At 31.4% G+C, this 23,945-nt stretch overlaps 2 protein-coding genes across 2 annotated transcripts; both read right to left on the bottom strand.

The window, feature by feature from the left end:
- Positions 1–6,490: 6,490 nt before the first annotated feature.
- LOC130747777 (beta-amyrin synthase-like) lies at positions 6,491–15,960 on the bottom strand. Its single transcript, XM_057600809.1, has 16 exons — positions 15,712–15,960; positions 14,405–14,590; positions 13,837–13,926; positions 13,535–13,732; positions 13,170–13,254; positions 11,310–11,476; positions 11,044–11,235; positions 10,370–10,483; positions 10,112–10,231; positions 9,721–9,843; positions 9,535–9,633; positions 9,272–9,328; positions 8,519–8,887; positions 8,123–8,203; positions 7,214–7,297; positions 6,491–6,777 (listed from the first exon to the last, which is right to left on the bottom strand). The coding sequence occupies exons 1-16, from the start codon at positions 15,910–15,912 to the stop codon at positions 6,655–6,657; spliced, it is 2,289 nt and encodes a 762-aa protein (XP_057456792.1). The 5' UTR covers positions 15,913–15,960; the 3' UTR covers positions 6,491–6,654.
- Positions 15,961–20,649: 4,689 nt separating this feature from the next.
- On the bottom strand, positions 20,650–23,268 carry LOC130747776 (cyclin-B1-2-like). The gene is made up of 4 exons (XM_057600808.1): positions 23,051–23,268; positions 22,687–22,787; positions 22,154–22,251; positions 20,650–20,911 (listed from the first exon to the last, which is right to left on the bottom strand). The coding sequence occupies exons 1-4, from the start codon at positions 23,177–23,179 to the stop codon at positions 20,811–20,813; spliced, it is 429 nt and encodes a 142-aa protein (XP_057456791.1). The 5' UTR covers positions 23,180–23,268; the 3' UTR covers positions 20,650–20,810.
- Positions 23,269–23,945: the final 677 nt, after the last annotated feature.

Genomic DNA, 23,945 nt, shown 5'->3' with positions numbered 1-23,945 from the left:
AATTTTCTCATATAGATATATTATAATAATGATAAATATTAGAAAGTAAAGTAACTTTGCTTCCAAACTTTCACCCTCTTGTGCAAAACTCCAGGTTTCTAACTCTAACACAACCTTTTTATCTTCATTTTTCTTTTAATCTTTTTCTTGCTCTGACATCAATATTCTTTGGGTGCAGCTCTCAAACTCAAAGCTTTTTTTAACCACATTTTCTTGAATTACTAATGTAATGTTTATCCTGCAACTCTTGAAAGGAATCTTATTGGCATGGTGATTGGCATGGTGCAGGTTAAATTTGAGAAGAAATCCTCACCAAATTTCATTATTGATCTCAGGAGATGTTTTACGGCCAGCTAAGATAATCCTTGTGGGAACCATATCTTCTGATGCATTTACTGCTAGTTGAGGGGTTTGTTGTAGGTGTGTGTTTAGTAAGATTTCTTTGAACTAGAGCCATTGAAATTTGTTGCATGTAGGTTTAAACACCCTTGTACTGAATTGAATACATTTGAGCTTATAAAAATTAGCTTATGTGTTAAAAAATTTATTTTAGCTCCTCCTAATATTTTGGTCAAGCTCCGCCACTGCCGACCTCCGCCATCAACCTCCTTTGTGGACCTCCCGATAGGCTCTGCCCCATCCTCAACCCATCAAGCTCTTTTACCTTCTCAGAGCCAAACAACACTGGTATTAATCTTTCATGAGGTAGTTAAACAAATCAATTTTGGTTTCAAAGATCTTTTCTTCTTCTACAACTGGGTGATACTAGGGTCGTGGAGCATGGAGCAGACAAGGCCATCAAGGTTATTGTCTAATGTCTAAGGCCCCCTACAAAAAAAATAGTATATATATAGTATATACTACTGAGACTTGACAGAGATAATTAAATAATAATAAAACATTAATCGTGGGAACTGAGAAATGCGGGAAATGCAACTTTAACAGTTATTAGTACTAATATTTTGTAGCAACAAATTTAGATTTTCCAAAAAACTAATAAATAAAATATTCACTACTTTTACATTCCCAAAATTGAAAAGTTCATTTGTATTTACTCACAATTGTTAGTTAATTTTTTTTATGAATTATATATTTTTAGTATTGTATAAGTTGTCTCTTTAATCATTGTTTCTTCTCTCAATTTGTTTTCATTGTTTTTACCTTGAAATGTATAATCAAAGGAGATATTTGATATCAAAGTGTTGCAAAATCTCTCACCATTTCATTCCTTGCGTTCCAGGTTCTATAGTTCATACTTTTTTATTTTTTACAGTATTATTTTGTTCATATTTCTTCATTATTTTATTTATATTTTTTATTCCTACTCTTTATAAGAGAAAATGCCAAATAAAAAAGTACGAACTTGGTTTTGAAAAATTGAAGAAAAAAATTGAAAAACTAATTGAATCTCAACGTGACGCTTTTGATAAGATTGTTTTAAAATGATGTAGAAGCAAGTTTAATATGTGAAAACGTGATAGTACAATCACCTATACATAATACCAACAACACCAATATTCATTATTTCAATCAAGATACTTATCAAAAGGAAAGGCATTTTAACATTTTTGCCTTAAGCACCAAAATGTCTGTACACGACCCTAAGTGATACAGACGATTCTAAATCTATAAAAATAACTTTTTACACTCTTTACTTTCATAGCTCAAAGCTAAAGAACTTGATTGCCTTTGTTTTTCTTGATATAATTTCAAAGGAAATTGCAGTTAGGTGATTTTATTGGAAAAATCAAGGAAAAATTGAGAAATCGATGGCATTTACAGAAGAGATTAAAAGAGATAAAGAAGCTTTTGAATCTCAGGATGTCAAAGCCAATTCAGTTTTATATTGATTTTTGTTATTTAAGAAAATATAAAAAAGAAACAAATTGTACGTTCTCGTGCGCTCTCGTCGGGGAGCCCTCGTGCCTAATAGAAAAACAAAGGTAGTCAAGTTACAATGGAGTAGTTTACAATGAAAATTTTCGTACTCATAAAGTAATAAAGCAATTTGGATAAGAGATAAAACATGTTTGTTATGCTAGGAACTCATAAAATAAAGTTACTTATATAATAACTGGTTCTTATTTTTAAAGAGATAGTTGAATATATATATATTTTTTAAAGTAAAATATATTGAAAGATAGTGTTGAGAAACACTCATCTCAACATGGATACAGTAACCAAACAAAGCAAGTCGGCAAAAACCAAAGCAAGCATAAAAGATTCAAAACACCTCGATTGCAAACCCCACAAGCTATAGCGCCTAACACAACAACCCCTAACAACACCTAACACCTAAGCGTGAGAAGATCAACCAAATCGAAATCCACATACATCTTCAAAGCACGAACCACAGTGACAAGTGCAACTAAAAATCCCAAAAGAAGAACCACCAAACCAAAAGTAGCTTCAAAGAGCGCTTGAAGGAAATGCAGTAGCGAGGAGTGGCAAACAAATCAAAACCAACAAGACGCACACCGAATAAGAGACAATGATTGGCTCACAACGACCCAAATCTACGTGCCTCACCTGACCATAAGCAAAGGGAGCAGAAATGAGTGTCGTCAAAGCCAAACAAACCCCGCAACACCAAGCGTCCATGGTAAGTATAGAAGATTGTATAACTTTTTTTTAAACCAATGCATTAAACTGCACTCTTCAGGGATTGTTCTTTGGACCACTCCCACGCAACTTATATATTCTCTAGCTCTTACCACTTGAATTATCATTCGAATACTTACATTTGTAAAACCAGTGGTGATTCCTAGACCACCAAAAGGTGTACAAACACCGATTTTTGTGGCGGTTTAAGACTGCCACAAAGTTGCAACCTTGAAAAAAATGCATTTGCTGGCAGTTTCACAATTTTGTGGCGGTTTTTCATGGGTGTTTTTACTGTAACGTGGTTTACTAATTTTTTTTTTTATAAAACTGAGGGCTTGTATATTTTTATTATAATTTTAAGTATTTCTTTTTAGGTTTAATACATAAGAAGGCCCCTGAATTTGTAAAGGGAATCAGTTTCAGGGCCTGGAAAATTTTCGCATTAAATTGGGCCCACTAAGAATTTTTTTTAATTCAATTAAGGCCAAATGCTATCAGACCTCAATTTTGTCATAGTCATCAATTACACGTGGCTTTAATAATTATTTTTTAATTATAAAATTATAAAACTTTATTTTTTTTATTCCAACTCATTTATTTAAGTAGAAAAAAATTTAAAAACTTAATAAATCCTTAATTTAAATAAAATCCGTTAACTAAATAATTACCTAAATAATAACTTAATCTAATAATAACAAAAAACATCACACCCAGCCAGAAATTAACAACCCCCAAAAAAAACATTTATCCTTAATTTTAAACTTACCCCAACACCCTCATTCAATTAATTCAAAGTTTTGATTTTTTTCCCAAATCCACCAGATCCACATAAGTTTTTTTTTATTTACCAAAATGAGAAATTAAGCCATTAAAACTTACTACAATCAAAATCAAATCAGAAATTTTGAAACACAACTAAAGATGAAGATCTGGTTTATGGGTATGAATAGATGAACAAAATAGCACAACAGAAACACGTTGAATCCTGGGAAACCACGACTCAGCCGCAAATACCTCGCACCACCACAATCTCTTTCTCAAGCCCCGATTTTCTGTCGTTGTTAGCCACTCTCAAGCACCGATTTTGGAAGGGGAGGTGGTGGTGGTTTGCTTTCTTCCTTGCTTTGGGTTTGGGTCTGCTACTTCGTTTTCTCCTTGCTCTGTTTGGATTTCAGATCTGGAATGTGCGCAGCCCAGAACCACCCCCACCGAACTCACACCAGCAAACCACACCAACCTCACTCCATCCCCACCGCAACCCACAACTGCAAATCAACCCCCACCCCCTGATTTGAAAGATGAAGATGAAGGGTTTCTCCGCCAGAAGGGAAGAGAAGGATGATTTGAGATTTGGGATGAGGGTTTCAATTTGAGTGGGGTTTTGGCCTTTGGGTAGTGAAATTTGGAGTCTTGGTGTGTGTGTGGGGGGGGGGGGGAATTGGAGATGAGAAGTGGAGGAATCTCAACGGGTTAGCCTCTGCCATTTGCTTGAACTGAGATTTGGATTTCTGTAATGTGAGGAATCAATGATTCTAATTTTTTAGGTTTAGGTTTTATTTACATCAGAGTTTTTATTTTTTACTTATGCTTTAATATATGAGTTGGATTTTAAAAATTAAGTTTTAGAATTTTTTCAATCAAAAAAAAATTTAAAATGACACGTGGAAAAGCTGAGTAGGCTAAAATTGAAGCCACTTCAGCATCAGACACACTTTGTCCTTAATTGAATTAAAAAAAAATTATTAGGGACCCAATTTGATGCGGAAATTTTCCAGACCCTGAAACTGATTCCCTTTACAAATTCAGAGGTCTTCTGATGTATTAAGCCTTCTTTTTACAACATAAGATAGTATTTTAATTGATACACTGCTCTCCCAAATGAGTTTAACAAACTAACACCAGTACATATGCAAAAACCCACCCATCACAAAGTAACCGAGAGCACAAAACATATGCACATGACAGTAGCTATAAAACCCCCCACTTGCCAGCACCCAATACCATAACAAATTCAGTATCACTACACATAGGGATGACAACGGGTAGGATCGGACACGAGTTTTATAATTACCAAACCCAAACACAAATCCCAGAACCCAAACCCAAACCTTATGGGCGATAAAATGAAATCCATGCCCAAATCCATTGGGTTTCGGATTTACCCGAAACCCAAACCCATTAGTTACGTAACAACTCAATCCAGAACTTAATTACTTTCATATAAAAAAAAAGTGAAATTCATAGAAAGAAAAAAAAACAAATACTATTCATCATCCTCATCCATCACTAAAGTGAGACAACAATAGTTTAGAGTTTACTTTCTCAAACATACAAAAGTACAATTAATCATTAAACACTAATAACAAAATTTATAAATATATATATGTATGAGGGTTTTTTTGTAATTTTATGTTTCGGGTATCTTTGGGTTCGGGTTTGGGCGGGTATGGGCACGGATTTAACTAATACCAAACCCAAACCCATAAATGACTACAGTAACGGGCAAAACCCAAACCTAAACCCAAATCCAGTCAACTCGGATTTTGTCCGTCAAATCGGATCGGGTTCGGACGGGTACCCATGGGTTTGGGCAAAATTGCCATCCCTAACTACACACCACAAACCTTCCACCCTTAATAAACTTGATCGACATAGCAACAAAGCATGTCACAGCCAAACGTTCAATACCTGAGTAGGGTCGGCTGGCCCAAAGGTAAAGTCATCAAATAAGGGCTTTAGGCTTAAATAAAATTTTTATTAAATAAAAAAGACCCAATTTTTTTTACTAAGTTAAAAATGCTCCGGATTTTCTTTTTTACTAAATATTATTTTAGGTAAAAAAAACTCATATAATTTACTTTAGGCTACACTTAGTGTTGGATTGGCCATGTATCTAGCAACGAAATTTATGCTGAACTAGGAAAACACCGAGCAGTCCTAGATACAGACTAATTTCAATTCTGCAATGCCCCACACACTTAAAAATCCGCAACCGACACAAATCGTGTGGATAAAAGAAAATTGTTTTATATTATTATATTCTAATACATTATACATCCCCACACACAAAGAGCCCTTTTGGTTTGAAGTAAGGACAATACATAGGTCCACATGCCATATGTTTAAATTAAATTTATTCTTTATTTTAGAAGAATTGAAGACGACATGGATTGAATTTTAGACCGCTTAATTATAGAGACTTTGATACTATGTCAAGTAAGCACTTACTCCAAAAGTTTAAGCTATTAGGTAATGGTTATTCTGACACATCCATCACGCAAGAGTGTTGGAAAAATTATCTTTAATTTAATTTAAAATCCTATTTTATGTTTATGATATTTTATTCTTAAGCTATTTATCTTTTTGAGATGGTTTTGACTTCAAAATCTCTATCCTACTTTTATGAAAGGATTTGTTTCTATTTCCTTAATAATTAATATTGCAGATTTTTTATTCTAGATTCAATTTTGTTTTATAGCTCTTATACAAAATATCTCCACTCTCACCACACTTTCTTTATTTTTACCTCACGTTTGATAGAGAAAATACATAACAAAGCTCCGACTCCACGGGTTGACGTGTCTTAGGAGAAGAATGCATCAAATTTCAATCCAACAGTGGAGTGGGTCTTTTCTCTCTAAGGACAACATTGTTCGTGTGCTTCAACCCAGGTTATTCTGAACTCATTCTCTTGTTAGTTCTTTGGGCTTGAAGCGTGGACAATGCAAATGCTCACCTACCATATGCTGAAATTGAACTTTTTTTATTAGAAGAATTGGGGGCGGCAGGGATCTAACTCTTTGACATGTGAATAATATGATTTTATATTATTATATTCTAATAGAATTATTTTTATTTTTATTTTGAATTGAAACTCACGTACGTATAATATATACAAGCACATCGTATAATAAACGTTTATGTTATAAAGGTAAATATAAATAAACTTTTTACAAACGCGATAGGTGACTCCATATGTATATAACACTTATATTCTGTTTGATTTTCTCTATATTCTTCTGTTCCAAATGCTTATTGCTTTTAAGATAATTAGGCTTTAAGTGAAGGTAATCCAGCTCGCTTGCGATATTCAGCTAGAGCCCACATCGGAAAGATGTTTCTGTACATTGGATAATGCATGATGCAGTTCCTACAGAACACTCCAGTGCTTTCCTGCCATACATTGAACATAAAACAAAACTTGTAAATTGCATGTCAAAGAAATCCTTAACTCCAAAACTATTGCATTTTCCTGTTAGATACGAAAATAATTAATCATAGGCCAATTGTAATGTTTTTAGAAAGCTAACATTTGAAATCAATAATGTTGTAATCTTGACAAAAGAAAATTACTATAAGTTGGTGTGAATGAATGTTTGCTTGTATTATGTCCTAAATTAGTAGTCAATTTTGAATTGTGGTTTGTAATCTCAAATGTGTCGTCTGCAAAATTAAAAGTTTTAGAGTCCCCCAATAACATTGTAAATGTAATTGTGACCGTATCAACTCACATGTACAGTTTTGTGATGCGGCCACGACCACAATTTGAAATCCTGATTAGTATATAGGAACCTTACAAATAGTAGCATAAAAAGCTTGATATAGGTACCTGTTGAGGCCAATCACCATCTTCAAGTTGGGAGTTGATGAGAAACTTTGCGGCATGATGAAGTGGAGTCGGATCTCTTTCCTCCTGTATATATGAATTATTACAAAACAAGAATTCATTTATTTAACATTTTCTAAGAATTGTGATTATAAAGTCAATGTGATAAAATTTGAACCCAAAATATGTTGTGTTTGGATGGGTGGTGTGGCACACAATCCAAAACATGATAGCATCAAGAGTTATATTTTATAGCTTAGCTAATTGTGGAACTTCTCACCACAAAAGTAACAACTAAACATGTTATTAGTTTGTGATTCTTATGTTTACATTCATATATATATATATATATATATATATATATATATATATATATATATATATATATATATATATATATATATATATATATATATATAACTTCTACTAGTTCCTCTAAAGTGAATTGAATTTTTCAAAACTCCTTTAGTTATTAATTTTTTGAACAAATAATATATTTTATCAAATTTATATTTGTTTCATATCGTGTGCTTTTTTCTCTATGATAGCTGTACATCTCCATTATTTTGTTGTTAATTTGTTGGGTGTAATCTTATCCGTCTAAATATTTTACTCCATCAAGAGAGCAGAGTAGTGCTTTATCCTGTATTTCACCCTTACCCAGTTACAAGTACCTAGCTAATCCAATTCCTAGCAAGAGAGTTCAATTATATATTTTGCACAAACCTTTTATTTTACTTATTAACCTTTTAATCCAATTTTGTTTTACAATCTAACTCGTGTCTTAATTTTTATAATCTAATTCATAGCAAAAAATAAGAAAGTATGGTAGAATTGTCTAAATAAAAAGCAAGAGAATGTTAACAATCATGTGTGTCCATATTTTACAATTGCAAAAAGCCCAAACTAAACCTGGCCAGAATGAATTAGAGCCATCAAAGCCCATGCTGTCTGTACAACATTTGACTGAATTCCTTCAAGGGGTATGTATCTCTGCATTATCCAAGTCATTATGATTAATCACTATAAGATCTATTAACTATAAGATATATTAATTATAAGTAAGGCTAGCTAATTTGCAATCATTTGATAACAAGGATGAAAATCTTTTGTTTCACTTTAATTTGTATCTCACTTTCCTCTCCCACTAGTAAAATTTTGTCACAACAAGTAAAGAATGCGTGAGAGTGAGCCGGTTAAAAACTAACGTGGGTGTTTTTAATTAAAATGACAAAATTGTACTACTGAGAATGAGAAATGAGACACCATTTAAGGATACAGAAATATTGATAATAATAATTAACAAACCTTTCTTGGGCATGATTGATAGCTTTCACCCCAACCACCATTCTCTCTTTGTGTTGTGAGTAAAAAGTTCACTGCTTTGGGAATAGCACTGCAATTGGAGAAAGTCTTTCCAACTGCTGCAAGCCCACCAAGAGCAAAATAGGTCCCATAAATGAAGCAAACACCCCAATTTCCATACCATGACCCACTACTAGTTTGTGTATCCTCAATGAATCTAACTGCATTGTCAATTGAACTCTCTATTTCATTCAACCTGTGCTCTGGGTAGAGTTTCTTAAACAAAACTAATGCTTCAATTGCTGATCCAGTATTTTCAACATATTCATGTTCTACCACAATGTCCTCAAAACTTTCTGAGGGATTTAGTATCTGAAATCATTTGACATTGAAGCTCAATAAGGTAATGCCCACTTGCATTCCATGAATTAAACAAATAAGGATCATATTATCATCAAGTGTGAGAAGAATAGCTTATAATAAAGATAATAGTTGTAAATTATATTTATTCATTCATACATGTTCACCACTAATCTCCCTTACTATTTCATTTCTCTGTTCCTCTATATATACCACAATTTTGAAAAATTGTTTGATCCTCTGTATCTATCGTTTTTAAAAATTCAAGGGAATTTTAATTATGTTTTATCAACTATGCCTTTAAGTTTATGTTTTATAGAAAAATAGACAAGGCAAAATTAATTGAAGAAATAACTGATATATTAGGAAGTTATATAAACAAGAGTTGAAAGATACCTCCAACCATTCTGGAGCTCCTGCTGGCTCCCACCCTGAGAAGCCACCATTTTTACTCTACATGAGTTGAAAGATTATATTCAAAAAGCAAATCTTGTACAAGTAGATCAAAAATCAAATGCTTTGAGCTATCATTTTAACATTTTTTTTTGAAATGATCATTTTAACATATAGAAACCAAAATTAAGTAAGTACAAAGGCCCATTGGAATTTATAGTAAAAAAGAAGAAAAATTACTAGGATGTAAATTCAATAATACTCACCTGAAGTGACAAAATAATATTGATTGAATCAAATAATCTTTCATCATCCATCTTTTCACCAACTAGCTCTGATGGTAACATTGATAACAATAGACAACACTGAAACAAAATTTAATTTGATTTGTGTAGTCTTAACACATGACTAAAACAAAGCTCATATATCAAATTAGTTAGGTAGTTAATTACCTTCAAATTCTCTGCAGTACAATCAGAAACTTGCCATCCATTGTCCTGATCAGAGAAGGTCCATGATCCTTTAGAAATGTGACGGGACATACTTTTAAAATCTCCTGAAGGGTTATCCTTGACCTGTGAAAAAAAAATGTCATTCATTATTGTAATTAATTAGCAAACAAATATGATGCAGAATTCATTTGACTACTAACATATATATATATAATAGAAAACATCTAGCTTTCATACAAAATGTTTGGTCTAGTTAAAGCAAGCTAGCTAGACCCTCACAAGTTCGCCGCGAGAAAATCATTTATTCAGATTGATAATTACCACTGTCTCGAACAGATGGGAATATATGTCAAAGAAAAAAAAAATATCTAAACCAACAAACTAACATCACCTGAGATTTCTTGATGAAATCATGCCCTTTAAGAAGTGTAGGAGCAATTTCATTTGTAAGATTTGTGGCCAGCAAAGCTTGAACTATCAATCCAGCATCCCATGATTGGCTACCAACACTCTGTATTATGATAAAGTGCATCATTTATATATATCGCTAACATATTTTTTTTAAAAAAGCATCACACACAACACATTACACATCATTTTGGGCAGATAATCTCGACCCCGCTAGGAGATAGAGAGGGAGAGGCCAAACCTGCATGGTCATTCCATCCTCTGAAAGCCATAAGTAATCTGGAATCCTTGCAAGATGCTTCTTGAAAGCATCTCCATTTGGCTCTTCCACCCAACGAGCAAGCATAAATAAAGCCTGGCTTATATAAACGTATTACAAAACGTTAATGAACTTTAAAAGTTCATAACTAAACGTACTTGTTTGATTATCATTTTGTAAAATAACTTTTGGTTTTTAAAGACGGAAAAAATAGAAAACTAGTTTAAGATAAATTATTTTTAAAAACAAGTCTTATTTTTAAAACAAAATCGAATTCCAAAATATTTTAGATATTTTTCTGGTTCTATTTTATTTTATTTTCAAATCACATGTCTTTCTAGTTTCAATTTTATAAAACGTCTCACTCAACCCATCTTCTTATTTTTGAAAATACATGTTTTGAAAATTATTTCTGCAAGGGCGGAGATTCTTTTCGGATTTATCTCTTTTAGTTGGTTTTATCATTTATCAAAATGACTTGTATCTCATCACATTTTAATTCAAAAAAATATTTTACTTTTAAGAAAAATCATTTCTTGCAAATGAAAAATAATCAAACATGCATGCCTTAGTTTTACTTTAGTTTGTGTAATTTTACTATATAGTTTATGCATATAGCTAGCTAGCTATGTAATGAAAGGTGATATAATACCGACCTTTTCCACACATCCATTGTCTATATATCTACCATTCTCATCTTCATATTGGATACGCTTCATTGTTATTTGAAGAGCCTTTTTCCTTATTAGCTTATTCAAAGGCCAACGTGTGAGAAGTGGCTCCCCAAATATGTATACACTATCCCACATCATATCTTGCAAAAAGTGATGAGGATAATAAAGATCTTCCTGCGATATATATAGGACAAACAATTCATTCATGATCATAGAATAGATATGTATAGATTGGTCCATTCTTTCACCTTTGCACATGAGTGACGTGTTTTCTTCCAATTAATTTTATGGTAAGGTTGAGTATAGAGTTCATCTCTCAGTTGAAGAATGAGTGGTGTGATTGGACCCACAAACCTCTTCCCATATAAGTATGACATAGGCATGTAAACCAATCGACAGTAAAGCCACATTTTATCTGCATTAATTAATTAAGATGAGAATGACATAATAAAACAATAAATATGATACACATGTAACGTGTTTGGTTTCGTGGTTAGAAACATCATCCTCAGGGACGGATCCAGGAGTTTTAAGTCGTGGGGGCAACATACACAAATAAATTTGTAGATCTACTGACCCCATTTTTTTTTCATTTTATCTTTTCAATGACTATAAATGCTAACATGAATATATGATCAGATTATAGAATGACAAAATCACAAGGTTGAAGCAAATGAGGAACGCACAGCAGCACACATGGACAAGCAAACACATATGGCAATGCTAAGAGAGTGAAAACTAAGTGAATAAGGGCATAAGGCAACACGTAACACATCTACACAGACAAGGAGTAAGATAAAATTGAAGAGTGAAGACTAACCAAATTAGATATAGAGCTTCTTGAAAATGATCCTCTGCTCTAACTCACAGATCCAGGAAAAAAAAAATGCACAGCTAAAGAGCTTCTTGAAGCTTCTGATTTTCTAAAAGTGTGTGTAACACACAATCTCAACAAAAGTACATCTGATGAAGTTTAGCTTTTAGTGGCATTGATGGTAAATTTTTACTCCCTCCATTCCTAAATAACTGACACTATTTCTAGCTAAATTTTGTTCCTAATTATCTGCCACTTTACAAAGTTCAAGAGAGCATTAATTATACTTTACCAATTGTACCCTTCATTTATTGGTGGTAGAAAAGTTGAAAAATTAGAATTAATATGAGAGATAAAGGGTATAGTAGGAAGTTAGATTGTAATTTTAATAAAACAAGAACATTAATTGATATTTCTTAATACTTGTCCAACAACCTTAAAGTGTCAGTTACGGGGCACATATTTTGTGGTGGGGGCAAATAAATATATTATATTTAATGTTAGTACTATTGTATGTGAGAAAAGTCAAATTGTGGTGGGGTCAAGTGCCCCACCCATCCCTAAGGTACCTCCGTTTGTTCATAATCACTTTTATATATATATGGAGAAGCTTCAAAGTCTTAACTTTTGGGTGACCCCTAATGTGGACCACTTTTAAAGTGGTCTAAAATTAGACCACTTTTTTAAACCTGCTATAACAGGTCAATATATCTTTTTTTAAAGAAATTTAATATATGATAAATTTTTAATGATATTTTTTCTTAAAAAAAATAATGTGTTGACCTGCTATACCCGGTCAAAGTAGGTGGTGTAAAATTACACCACCTAAAAATGGTGCATATTAGGTTCTCCCTAACTTTTGAGTTTATATATTTGTGCTTTGGATTGGGTCACGACCAACTCAACCTCATAGTTCACTACCAAGTACCAAGTACACATTCATTGGAAAAGTCACTCACATATTTGACTTATTTAAAGTGAAAAAATTATTTTAAAAATAAAATAAATTATCATAATTATCGATTGAGAAATCAATAATTAAAATTGTAATTATATACTTACACATACATAATTAACTCAAATGTGCTTTAAAAATAATTTATAAATTAATTGCCTTATTTCACCTTTTAAAGTGAGTCAGTTAGTATAAATAAGCTTAATTCAAGCATTGGATAGTTTTAACTATCGATTTTTTTTAATAAGCACATTCAATTTACTATAGGGTGTAATAATCTAGTGTTGTTTAATTAAAGAAAAGAATAATAGTATAGCACTATTAATTATCATAAACAACCTGGATGCATAGGAAAAATAGAAGGAAACCCCCAAAACTCAGGAGGCATTGGGTTGGTTCCACGCCATTCCAATAATCCCAGTACCTGTCGTTGCAAGAGTCATTATTCATTTTAATATATTATATATATAATATACATATACCTATAGAGACATGAAAAAGTATAAGAAAAAATTTGCATGAATAATTATGTTATGTGCTCAAGATTAATTTAATTATAATCTTTCAATAAATTATTCCAGCCTTTGGAAATTAAAAGGTTTTCTTCTATGTATATAAAAAAATTATATTATTATTGCTACCTACTACTATTTGTTAATAAAACTAAGTGAATATTTTTAAAATTTTAAAAGAAGCATATATACCGAAAGCCAAGTTTTCCCCCAAGAAGGTACATATGTCGCACCACCATGATCATGAATCCACTTGCGTGCTCTAGCACAAGCATTGTCTTGACCTCCATTAGGCCCTTCTCCAAGAATGCGCATACATATGTAGTTGAATGTAGTGCCAAACATGGTGCTATGTCCTTCTATGTGAAATCCCCACCCTCCATCTTCATTCTTGATAAAACTCATAATTAAAATCACATGTACAACATGGTCAATATTTCTTTCATTATTTTGCATCATAATGTGATCCAATTTTGAAAAACATGTTAGTGTACCTGGTGATTGTAAATGAAACGAAGCATCTCTTTGCGGTGCTCTTTTGAAAATGTTGAATCAAGATGCCCTGTAATGTACATACAAAATACCTGCCATTTTTTGGGGAGGGGAGTTTTAAAATTCAGGTTTATTAATTAGTGCATTTAGAGTTGAATTTTCTCAAAATTCTTGAACATATGAAATTATTTTTAACAATGTGTTTGTAATTTCCTAATAATTAAGTAATTTAATGAATTTAATCAAGACTTTCATCTGTGTGGACTAAGACAAAAAAATAATTTGCAAGTTAAAATTGTTTCTGTACAATTAATTTTAGCATATAAAAAACATGTCGTAAATAAAACACACAATATTGGTAGTATATGAAACACGGTATGGGCGAACTAATTTTTAACATGTTCACCAAATATTTTTACTATTATAACATTGAGTAAATGTTATTTATAATATGTTTTTTATGAGTGAAAATTAATTTCCAAACAAACTATTTTGACTTTTGAACCAAATAAATTTATTTTTTCCACAAGAGACAAAACCAATATACTAATAAGTAATAATGATACTAACCAAAGGAGGAAGAAAGAAAAGTGGACCAGCAATTTGAGCAGGCCAGTGGCCATCACTGGTCTGCAATGCACTTAGGTAGAGTGCGGCCCTATTTAATGCAGCTGTTGTTTTCTCGTACGTAACCTCCTCTCCTTCTTCAATCCTTACTCTATTTATTCTTTGTTGGAAGTTATTTTCTCTTAGAACCTGCGGTATCCATCCATACACGAATTGAAGCATATCACAAATAGAATTTATCATAAATTCTTACAATATGTATAAGATCAATACAATATAAGGCCTTAATTAAGGCCAAGGGGTTAGCACATAACAATATAGAGCATAATATATAATTTTGTATGAATATCTTTAAAGTTTAAATATATGTAAATTTCTTTTAACATCGGAAAGTTAAATTACACCCGCCTGAAATTGATCCCTGGACCTCTCCTACCAAACTAATGTGTCTCTCAGATCCTACCACTTGAGCTATCCTACGGGGTCAAAATATATGTAAATTTAAGTGTAACTAAAAAAATATGAAAGGATATTTTAGAGAAAAATATTTGAAATTATTAGGAAATGATATTTTAGAGAATACTTTATAAAATAATTTAAATCTAAAATTAAAGAGAAGAGAATTTAAAAATGATATATGTAGTTTTAATTTTATAAGAAAGTGGAACACACTTTTCTTTTATTAAATTGTTATCACAATTCTAACTCATCACTCATTTTTTGGTAAATCGGAAAAATAAATTGCACCCGCCAGGAATCGATCCCAGGACCTCTCCTACCAAATCCATATGTCACCAGCTACTACCACTTAAACTATCATACGAGGACTAACTCATTAGTCATATGTGGTAAAAGTTAAAGGTCACCCCAAAAGTTAAAGATAACTCAAGATTTTGCTTCTAGGGGATTGAATTTTCAATCTAGTGGTTTAAACTTTACTTTCAACCACTGCAACACATATTTACTGATAGAGATGTATTATATTGTTTGAAAATCCCTTGATCACACACACTAATTAAGAAGATTGATGTATAAATAGTCAGTAAGAATTCAATCAGCTAAATTTAAAAAGGGTTAAAAATGTTTTTAGTCCCTATAAATAGGAGCAAATTGAATTTGGTCCTTAAAAAAATCCATTAGTCATCTTCATACTTAACAGTTGAGCGATGAATTAATTTCACAGTTATGGATTATGAGAATACATTGATTAACACCGAAAAAAGAGAGAAGGGAATACATGGTTTTGATTTTGAATATTAAAAGGCTATAAATGTATGTTTTAATGAGTAAATGGTATAATCAATACATACTTGAAAGCGCCACAGAAGGTCAGAACAAGCTTTGACATGGAAGCGATTGTTGAAGAAGTTATGACGTGCAGCTTCAACTTGGGCACGCTCCTCAGGACTCCCTGCATCAGGATCAAACTCCCATGTTTGCCTTCCCACGAAGTTGTTTGTGCTGAACAGATAAGGATCACTTCCACCTTCTCCTATCTTTAACCTCCACATATTGATCAATATGATGATCTTTTTTTCAATTGTGTTTGTTTTCTACGTACCTAAATCTACAATTTATAGAAGCAAAATTGCACTATACGTACCTCTCACGTTCGTTTGTCCTTTTCTTGTTTATGAACTAATAACTCTTAGTGTGCCCACTCCCATATAGCTGATTCTTGATTGATGTTACCCGTCCTAACTACTTCTTGGTGCACTTAATAATATGCACAAAACGGTAAAAGCTAAGTGAGAGTAGTGCAACCTTGCACCGACCTCAATTTTGTCGTCAATCATGTGAAAAATTGATTCTATCAATTAGAGGTGTTTACAGGATCTTAATTGCTTCCATTTTCAGCTACAAATTTATATGATCCATTCACATCGACTTTAACATGTAATCATCCAATTGGTTTTTTTTTAATCCAAACCAATTAATCCAAATTTCATTGATTTAGACTAGATTGGATTGACCTTTCTTTTTCCAAATATAACAAAAAGAATTGATTGACTCTTCGGTTTTTCAAAGAAGCTGTAAAATTTAAACTTTTGTATTTAAGTTTATTTTATCAGTTAAAACACGCTTAGAAAAAAGAATATGAAACACATTGGCAAACACTAAACATGAACAAAAATGGCAAGTAATTAATTGCAAGAACATAACTAAGGGGAGGAAATGGGTTTTAACAGATAGATGGGAGAAGAGTGATTTTAATTCTTATCATATTTAGTTAAGAGGAGGTGGAGAGATATAACCTTTTTTTGGAAGTGAGATATAACCTAACTCTTTCATATTGGTTCATGAGGGGAGGGAGGAATTTGAAAACAAATAAAATTATAATATTAGATATTCTTACTTTTAAAAGATTTTAAAACTAAGGTCTTATCAAATATTCCACCCAGTTTTAAAAGGAAGACAAAATTGTTATGAGGGGTTTTGGAGGTGTTTTTTTCTTTTACATCGGAAAGAGATTGAACCCTAAACTTTTCTCTCCCCAATCTATATGTTCTCAGCTCTTACCATATGAGTTATCCTTCAGTGACGGCTTTGGAGGTCTTAAACCGCTTTAGAAACAAAATCAATTTCCCCTTTTTAAAATCTTATATATAAATAAGACTTCTCATAACTCTGGTTATAACTTGGAATAAAATTATGCAAATATATTCTTATTTATTTATGAAGGATAAATCTATATACATATGTAAAGGAGACTTGAGCTTTTGCACTCCTTTACATTAAATGCATTAAATATTAAAGCATTTCCTTTATATCAATATCTTTAATAATAAAATTAAAAACTAAATAAATTTTCTTAAGTTAATAATCTATTCAAGTTACCTACTAAAATATTCTATCTTTTATATCTTCTATATATATATATATATATATATATATATATATATATATATATATATATATATATATATGTATGTGTGTGTGTAAAACACACTTAAGTTTAACATTAAATAAATAAGCAAAACTCAAGTATTGCATTGTATTAAAAACATTCTAATAAACAATCATAATTTTCTTTGAAATAAATATATTAATCAATAAAATAAAAAAACTGAAAAAAATTGTATTCCCAAAATAGTATTTATTAACAAATAATTTAGACAAATAGTTTTAAAATTAAAATTTTCTATTTATATATAAAGGAAATTTGAGCATTATTACATTAAAGTTATTAAACCATAAAACTCTCATATCTTTGTATTAAAACACATTAAGAAATACTAATTTCTCTTACTAAAAAATATATTACAAAATAATTGAAAACCGAAAAGAATTGTATATTCAAAAACCATTCAACTAATTACATTAAATAACAACATTTATCAACTTAAAATTTACTTTTTTTAAAAAACTAAACTCTTCTTGAGTTTTTTCATTTGAAAATATTAAAAATTAAAATTATTTAATAAAATAATATTTTTAATAAATAATTTAGATAAAATAGTTTCAAAATTAAAAAATGCTGCTAAAAGTTATTTAATATGAATTCTAACACATATGCGCATTATCGAAAAAAATATTTAAATATATTTTTTATCTATGATATATTATTAAAAATCACTCGAGGAATCACAATAGCGAAAAATAATAATGACCCAAGTTGTATAAATTTTTGTTTTGAGAGACTTATCCACTTAACATGATCGTAGAACCTCGAGGGATTAGTGTCATGGCTATCATTTGTGAGAAAATATTTGAAAACCAAATAAGTTGAATAAATGACTAGATAATATTTTATGCTATTTAATTTATAACTTATTATAATTCAAAAAGTTAAAATTAGTTTATTTTTCATGGTCTTGACTGGTCACAATAAATGACTTTCCCGATTAAAAGTATCAAAAATTATATTAAAACTTATTTCATGATATTAAACATTTATTACTTAACATTTTTTACCTAATTTAAATATTTCAAATTAACTTAATAATTTTTCATATTACTAAATAAAAAAAATTAAATTATTAAAATTATTTCTATGATAATAATTAAATTTCAATATTAAGTTTGAGTAATATTAATTATTTACACGAAAAAACTCTTATATTTATTGAAATTTCTTAACACAGCTTTTTTATATTTATATTTAAAAATATTTTAACTTTTATTAATTTAAACCATAATAATTTATATATAATAGTAAAAAATATTGAAAGTGTTGCACGGGTATAATATTTAGTGTTTAACGTAAGACGGATCGAGCAAGCAACTTAATAATACAGTAGCGAAAGAAAAACAAATTAATAAATTTGGCCCATAGGAGTGGGTGGGACTACTTTTGACTGCTATGTATGAAGGTGGGTGGCAACATAAAGACCATTAGTTTTCAATGAGACGTTGTCATTTTTCACATGTATCTTTAATGAGCAATCCTAATTAGAGCGAACGATTTACACAAGAAGAAACATGATGAGCTAGGGATGGCAATGGGTAGGGTATGGGTAGGATACTATAGTACCCATTTCTATACCCGCGTTTTAAAAAATTACCTGTACACGTTCTCATACCTCATGGGTAGTAACTTGAATGCCCGTCCCCGTACCCTCTGGGTACCTATATGCCCGTACTCGTGTCCACTACCCGCAATTTTGCTGACCAAAATATATTTTTCACTATTTTTGCTAACATAAAACAAAAAATACAACTAACTTTTTAAATAAAAAACACTAATATAAATACAAAAGATTATCTACGTAACAAATAAAATCATTCAACTAAAAATATATTTTTTTAGAACGAGTAAGTAAGAAAGATATAACTTAATTTTTAATTTTGAATTTATAATATAGTCCTAAAGTTGCAGGTTATTAACTTACTAATTTTAAAAATAAGTGAGAATATTAACAAAGTAATGTTTCATCCACACTTCTCTTTTGAGGTGGAGATGTGGAATGGTGAGAGAGATAGGAAGAAAAGAAAAAGTAAGAGAGAGAAAATATGAGATGTAATAGATGATAAGATGAGAGAGATAGAAATAAAAAAAAAAGTGAAAATTAAGTGTTTAAAAAATGAGGTGTGTATATATCATTACTCAGGAATAAATTAGCAATGATTATGAATACTTTAAATAGTCACATTATTTTTTAAAATAAGTAAATTTGAAAACTATAGCTTAAGTTAATTTGTTCATATTATAAATAATAATAATAATAATAATAATAATAATAATAATAATAATAATAATAATAATAATAATAATAATAATAATAATAATATGTGTGTGCGGGTATGGGGCGGGTTGGGTACTATAGTATAGTACCCATACCTGCACCCATACCCAATACTTTTTACGGGTAATAACCCATACCCAACCCCATACCCATCTAGCGGGTTTTTACCCTACCCATAGTGGGTATTTTTTGCGGGTAAACCCATTATCATCCCTAATGAGCACTGCTCTAGTATTTTCTGAAAATGAGAGAGTTTAGTATCTTGCAATTATTGACCAAAAAAAAAGTATCTTGCAGATTACTTTTAGACAATAAAGGACTAAGTTGCAATTTTAAAGATTTAAAACCATGGAAAATTAAAGCAAAGAGTCCGAAATCCTTCATGAAAGAGGGCTGAAGAAATTTTATTTCTTGTAATTCGTCTAGTAATAAAGAGGATAGTCCATTTTTAACTAATAATTCCTCCACCAGTATGATCAAACCCTTTATATCAGCCTTTTTTCCTAATGTAATTGATCTATTGGATGAGGCAGTGCAGAGATCATGACCATCCACCAGGCACAATATATATTCTTACAGTATGTTTACATTCATAGTTAAACCTCTCAAAAATCACTTCTCTCAAAAATGAAAATCTAAAGGCTTTTCAAACATCAAACATCTATGGATATCAAATATGGTTCAACACAAAAACTCGTTCCGACTCATGCTTAAGAATTCAACAGCAGTAATCTGATCTTTCTGGGAATCTAACTATCTCTTTAAGAATTCAACAGCAGGAATCTAACTATCTCTTTAAAAAACAACCCAATAAGATGTAGCTACCATTTCTTTGAACACAACGGCAATAAGCGATTGAAAGCATGATTGCTCAACAGTCAGTTAAAAAGGCGAGATATGCTAAAAGTAAACAGATGCTCAACTCAAATGCCTCAAACACATAAATATTCAGTTTTACTTTTGAAAGATAGGCTGCATTTGATTGGACCATCATGATAAGAAATCCTTTTTCAACTAAGTCTAAAATCGTAATCAGTTCAGGGGAAAAGCTTCTGTGAGTAATTTCTGGGAAAAACAAACTGATTCAAATATGTTATGAGGAAAACATAAGTCTATGAATAAACTTGCATGTTCCTTGGACACTTTCCTTCTAATCAATAACGAGAAGCTTCAATTAAAAATTACTCTCATATTTTTGGTACTAGAATAACAGTGAAACTGAATTATACAATACTTGGGTACACTGGTCCTTTAGATAGACCAAGACGAACTTCCATCCCATGATGCATGTCCACTGGCAGTGAAGTCTCTGATTCACGAGGGTCTGCAAGCAACATTAACATTAAAAGAGAAACTGAGGGAAGTGCCAGCAACAAGCCAACAACAGCGTTCCATATGCCAATAATCACAATTACAACAGAAGTGAAAGTTAAAAAAAAAAGTATGCTATTGAGTGGACTATGGCTCAGTATGGATTAGCTTTAAGCTTATGAGAAACTTTTCAACGGAGATAAGTATTTGATTCCCATCTACAAAAAATCACTTACAAGTTTATAGGTGCTTATAGAGAAGTTAAATGAAGGAGCTTCTAAATAAGTTATGTGAAGATGATATTAACTTATGTGGGAAACTATTATTACAAGACACATAATTCCTCCAATACCATTTTAACTTTTAACTCTACAAGTTTGTGTTAAGAAGTTTATTCCAAAATGGCTGTGTATCTAACTTCTTTTGGTGGTTAAAAATAATGTTGCAAAGCTTAAAACACTACCGCTGGTGGATACAACTAGCATCTATCTCAGAGTATCATGTTTAAATTACAATGCAAATCAAATCTTAAGACTGTAAAATTTCAATAACAACGCAGATTCTAAATAATTCTGATTCAACTTTACAGACTTTAGTATACATTACTCCTTAGATCCCTAAACCTAGATAGATCATTCAAAGTGTCACGCAGGTTGCCACAACCTTTGCAATCATCTCAAAACAAAATAGAATATAACGGCATGTCAGTATGTACCCATTATAAAAAATTAAAATAAACAAAAAAAGACATAGTCAAAGTCAATTCACAAGACTGCAATTATCTCAAAACAGGAAGTGACTTAATTGCATATACCCAAAAACAACTTAGCCCATCCTAAACAGTTGAAAATAATGGTTTAAGGTTCAGAGCATAAGTTCATTTCAAATCTTATTTAGGCAAAAGAAAAGGTCCAAGATGATCCAACAAGTTATTCAATCAGGAAAACAATTGAAAACATAGACAAACTCAAGCTATGCCATGGACTCACCACTACTGGACTACTTGTACAGATCATGTTCAATGAAAAGGAAGCATAGTTATTTCAACATTTCATGTTAATGAAGCATAAAATTAATATATCATGCAGGATGCACTACTTAAGTAGAAACCAAACGTTTCAAAGTTCAACAGTAAGTCCTCTAACTATATGCAACTTCACACATGATGCAGCTAATCCACTTTATAAAAGAAAAACAAAATAGGTAATAAATAAGCACTACCAACAATTTGAAAATGAAAGGCAAATCAACTCACCATTAAGACAATCCTCAAAACCAAAGTGATCAAGGCTTCCAGTAACAATCTCCAAACCCAGCATTGAAGATGGAATTGCCCCGCGAGGCCTCTGGAACCTACATGGAACAGTAGCATATACGTCAAACAAACTCAAACCCCTTTCACCCTTCTTAATAAAAACATATTGAAGCAATTTATTTGATCCTACAAAACTTGAATCTCTACCAAGAGCCAAAGTGCTTTCCACCTGACATAACCACTCGAGCTAACCAATATGGTAATGTGAGTCACTCTCGCTCACATACTAATAATCACTTTCATATTCACAGGACAAACACATTTTTTGTTAACATTCTTATGCCATTCCCCTATGAAATCTAGATCTGTGTCTAAAATTCCTACTATACAAAGTTAATCATTCACACCAGGCTCAAACAAAGTTCATTAGGACAAATTGTCACTGAAATAGTTATGAGTTGTGAAATTGAATCATTCAATGTCAGTTAGACTATTAACAGATCATTCCAGTAAAAAGGAAAAAAGACGCGTACCGAGACAGAATTTGCCTGTCAAGTTCCTCCTTGAGTGGAAAAGCAGCTCCATACAAGTTGACTTTGCACTGCCTCTTCATCGCTTCTTCCGTGCTCCTAGCCTGAAATTAACAAAAGAATTGCCAATTATACTTCAAAAACCAAACGAGAGAAACATAGGGTTTGTTTGATTCAATTGAAATTGAAATTGAAATTGAAATTTAGGTTATCTTGCTTTTTTCATTCTTTAAACCCTAATTCAGAGGGAAAATAGCTAACAGATGAAATTCGATAAAGCAGTTACAGAAGCATTGCATATATCAGATCAGAAAAACGCAGGAAGTGCAGAAATTGAAACTGAGAACAAGCGAGAGAGAGAGATTACAGATGCGAGGGAAGATTCGAGAGGGTGAGCACCAACGATGTCGCTCTTGACTCCATGGATTCCAAAGCGGAGCAAATCGTTGTGGACACCTCCGATTTGGTGTGGAATGGTCTTTGAAGCTTCTTCCATCTTCTTCTACCTTACGATCTTCTCTTCTCTTTTCTTCTTGTCTTTCTCTTTCTCGAGTCACCAACACACACACTACAATAGCAACTAGCAAGTAAATGTGATAATAATCTATATATAAAGGGGTTTTATTTAATTGTTTTATTATTTGCTAACAACTATTTTCGCATTTACGCTAATGATTTCTTGCTACAAAAGAAAAAAATTAAAAATAAATTAATCCTTTTATTGTCAACAAATAAATATTTTTAAAGGTACTAGGATTTGGGCCCTGCCATTGGGCTCAGCCACTATGACTGCTAGGATTTGGGCCCATACAACATTTGTGGAAGTAAAAGTGAAGGTGAGTTTTGACCCAAAAAAAAAATGTGAAGGTGAGTGAACTTCTAATTACTTCATAAAGAAAAAACATCTTTTTTTATGAAAACTCAAACTTCTTATCGACTCTAAGTGTAAATCTACATGTAAATTGATGTTTACCTACATAAATTATAAGATTGAAAGTAAACATAACTATTTTTAAGACTTTAGATTTGAAATCGCACCCAACTATGTCTACCAGCTCTTACCACTTGAGTTATCATTCAGGTAAAAAAAAATGCGTTTGATGTAGCCCAACAAAAATGTGGTTGATTATTTTGACAAAAAAAAAGTCTAATTATTTATTTACAATAGTAATGCATTAAAGATAAGATTTTCTTCGGTATGATGCAATATGTGACTAATTTTACATACTCGGCCCGAATGGCTAAATATATATGATAATATG

Source organism: Lotus japonicus, chromosome 3 (genome assembly GCF_012489685.1).
Source record: "Lotus japonicus ecotype B-129 chromosome 3, LjGifu_v1.2".
NCBI lineage: Eukaryota > Viridiplantae > Streptophyta > Magnoliopsida > Fabales > Fabaceae > Lotus > Lotus japonicus.
This window is presented reverse-complemented; position numbering and strand designations above follow the sequence as displayed.

Excerpts from the sequence above, each read along its gene's own strand:
- LOC130747777 (XM_057600809.1), bottom strand. The coding sequence starts at position 15,912 with ATGTGGAGGTTAAAGATAGGAGAAGGTGGAAGTGATCCTTATCTGTTC. Across the intron at positions 14,591-15,711 it reads ACCTTCTGTGGCGCTTTCAA|GTTCTAAGAGAAAATAACTT; the intron begins GTATGTATTGAT and ends TGGATACCGCAG. Across the intron at positions 13,927-14,404 it reads TTTTCTTTCTTCCTCCTTTG|GTATTTTGTATGTACATTAC; the intron begins GTTAGTATCATT and ends AAAAAATGGCAG.
- LOC130747776 (XM_057600808.1), bottom strand. The coding sequence starts at position 23,179 with ATGGAAGAAGCTTCAAAGACCATTCCACACCAAATCGGAGGTGTCCAC. Across the intron at positions 22,788-23,050 it reads TCGAATCTTCCCTCGCATCT|GCTAGGAGCACGGAAGAAGC; the intron begins GTAATCTCTCTC and ends TGTTAATTTCAG. Across the intron at positions 22,252-22,686 it reads GACAGGCAAATTCTGTCTCG|GTTCCAGAGGCCTCGCGGGG; the intron begins GTACGCGTCTTT and ends TGTTCCATGTAG.